The sequence below is a fragment of the Austrofundulus limnaeus genome, unplaced genomic scaffold (genome assembly GCF_001266775.1).
Source record: "Austrofundulus limnaeus strain Quisiro unplaced genomic scaffold, Austrofundulus_limnaeus-1.0 Scaffold497, whole genome shotgun sequence".
In the NCBI taxonomy this organism is placed as follows: Eukaryota; Metazoa; Chordata; class Actinopteri; order Cyprinodontiformes; family Rivulidae; genus Austrofundulus; species Austrofundulus limnaeus.
Genome location: NW_013952899.1, coordinates 114,215 through 117,210, shown reverse-complemented (window position 1 = coordinate 117,210; position 2,996 = coordinate 114,215). Strand labels below are relative to the sequence as shown.

General features: G+C 38.2%; 1 protein-coding gene across 2 annotated transcripts in view; it reads left to right on the top strand.

Annotated features, from left to right (window-relative positions):
- Positions 1-2,996, top strand: part of LOC106530180 (phosphatidylinositol 4,5-bisphosphate 3-kinase catalytic subunit alpha isoform) — a 46,442-nt gene that overhangs the window by 9,344 nt on the left and 34,102 nt on the right. For both annotated transcript variants that reach the window (XR_001311738.1, XM_014025766.1), the window contains exons 4-7: positions 1,273-1,523; positions 1,623-1,868; positions 1,974-2,059; positions 2,145-2,250. Coding sequence is in view for 1 of the 2 variants with exons in the window: in XM_014025766.1 (XP_013881220.1) it covers positions 1,273-1,523; positions 1,623-1,868; positions 1,974-2,059; positions 2,145-2,250 (689 nt within the window). In the remaining variant the exon portion in view is untranslated. The remainder of the gene's footprint in view (positions 1-1,272; positions 1,524-1,622; positions 1,869-1,973; positions 2,060-2,144; positions 2,251-2,996) is intronic.

Genomic DNA, 2,996 nt, shown 5'->3' with positions numbered 1-2,996 from the left:
GACTTAAACTCATTTAGAGACCCAGCAGACCTCACAGACAGTGGGAGATTGTTCCAGAGCCGAGGTCCTGCAACTGAAAAGGCTCTGTCTCCCCTGGTCACAAGCAGAGACCTGGGAACAACTAAAAGCTTTAGATTTACAGATCTCAGGGATCTGTTTGGAATGTGAGGCTGTAAAAGTAATAAGATAAACCAACTTCAGACAACTTCACATTAATCGATAACTTGCATCCCTAATTTGTACAGGAATTAAATTAATTTATTTCTACTTATATTTATGTAATTAATAGGGTTGCGCATAATCGTATTGTGTGCAGTTAATCGTCAGAAAAACAATCGATTACTTTTTGGCACTTGATGATTAATATGATTAATGCCACCAGGCAGTATCTGCTCAGTTCTCCTCTCTGCTTCAAATATGATGAACATAAAAAAAGGTTCTGTAATTTATTTATCTATCAACACAATTTAAAAATTGATGTATAGCCTGAAGTCTGTAATTTTGACACAATTTGGAACAGATTTTTACGAAGAGCAAATCTTTCCCACTAAATTGGTCATGAGACCAGGACATAAGGGTGTCCAGGGACTCCAGGGGATTAATTGTCAAATTAATCGTTATCGGCTAAATACCACAATTAATCGTGATTAATTTTTTTGACAATATTGCCCAACCCTAGTAATTAAGTGTTTTAATGATTTGTCCGATTAATCAATTAAATGAAAAAATAATCGACAGATTAATCGATTATTATAATAATGGTTAGTTGCAGCCCTAATAGAATAAAATAGAGTGGAAACAGTCTTTATTGTCCCACAGAGGGGACATTTGGGTATAACAGCAGCAGCAGATACAGAAATCCACAAAAAAATATATTGCTATGCAAAATTAGCAATTGTAGTGATAATAATAGATTTAAGATAATAGTATTAAAATAAAGAAAAAAGATCAAATAAAATAAAAATACTGTACAAGGCAATAAAATTGAAATAAAGTAAGAATAAGATAAGATTTGTAGTGTAATCAGTTGAAATTAGGTTGAAAACGATTTGCAAATCATCATATTGTGTTTTTATTTCTGTTTAGCACAATGTCCCAACTTCATTGGACTTGTTTTTATTTATATATATGTTGTTCCCTGGATTTGTGAACATTTTTCTGTGACTTGTTCAGGCAGACGTCTCTGGTGAAGGCATTCAACCTGTTTGTAGTGATTCTGCTTGTAGCTTCTCTTAAAGTAAGAAAAACATCTTGTTGTTTTCTTCCCCTCAGGTCAAATCATTGTGGTCATTTGGGTCATTGTTTCAAACAGTAATGACAAGCAAAAGTATACCCTGAAGATCAACCATGATTGTGTGCCGGAGCAGGTGATCGCCGAAGCCATCCGTAAAAAAACACGAAGCATGTTGCTCACCCCGGAGCAGTTGAAGATGTGCGTCCAGGAGTATCAGGGAAAGTACATCCTCAAGGTCTGCGGCTGTGACGAGTACCTCCTGGAGAAATATCCCATTAGTCAGTACAAGGTACTCTATTATTTGCAGTTGATGAGCCTTGAAAGTCTATCATTGGCTTCAAAATGTCACASTCTGAAACATCTTAAAATGTTAATTTGTCCTCAACAGTACGTCCGCAGCTGCATCATGCTGGGAAGAATGCCCAACTTGATGTTGATGTCTAAAGACAGCCTTTATTGCCAGCTGCCCATGGACAACTTCACCATGCCGTCGTACGCGAGGCGGATATCCACGGCGACGCCCTACATGAACGGCGAAACAGCCACCAAGTGTCTGTGGACCATCAATGGAACTCTGAGGATCAAGATACTCTGCGCTACTTACGTCAATGTAAACATCAGAGACATTGACAAGGTACAGACATCTGTTAATTCCTAATGTCACATCTTCAAAACGTAGGTGTACAGATAAAGATACTCGGTGGAMTTGTGTATAAAAGCTCTGCTCTTGTTGCTGTAGATCTATGTCAGGACTGGGATTTACCATGGTGGAGAGCAGCTGTGTGACAACGTCAACACCCAACGTGTGCCCTGTTCAAATCCCAGGTATAGACGGTGTGAAGARCGCATTCTGTTTCATGTGCTGGGATTCCGCTCACCTTTTTATCAATTTGTTTCCTGTTGATTTCAGGTGGAACGAGTGGCTTAACTACGACATGTACATTCCAGAAATTCCCAGAGCCGCCCGACTCTGCCTGTCCATCTGCTCTGTGAAAGGAAGGAAAGGAGCTAAAGAGGTTAGCCGCTACGTCAAAACTATTAAAAATGTTTAGGTCTTGAACAACATAGTGGTGTTTTCTCATATTTGGGTGTTTTGTACCCATGAAGGTACTGTTACTGCAGACATTTCATTAACTTCAAAGACAGCTTAAGGCCCTTTCACACTGTTTTAGACAACTTATGATTTTTTTTAATCTGATCATTTTGTCAAAATTACTGATAAAAGTTATATATTGATCAAATTTACAGTATATACACGCCTAAAAGAAGCTTCCATTCAATGTAGATGTCTAAAATTTTTCTAGTTCAAGTTTATTTATATAGCGCCAAGTCACAACATATGTTGTCTCAGGGCACTGTACATAAAAACAATAACCTAAAGAAGAGAGACGAAACGTTTCATTAAAGAAGAACCCGTCCAGAGGACCTATACAATTTTTTTTCCTTTAACCTAAAGAAGAAACCAGCAGATTGTGTTGAATCTCTTCATCACAGTCTCCTATCCTGAGCAAACAGTGGAGAGGAAAAACTCCCTGCTAATCAGGAAGAAACCTCCAGCAGAACCAGGCTCAGGACAGGCGGCCATCTGCCTCAACCGGCTGGGTTGGGGGACAACAAACTAACCAAGTAAACTGAGGTCCTATGTTTTTTTGTCACTTCTGTAAAAAACGAAACCAAATATTAGTTTCTTTATTTCTTCATCATCAGTGACTTTTTTAAGTGAAGAAAAAATAGTGACGGAGAGAAAAACAGAGAGAGAAGT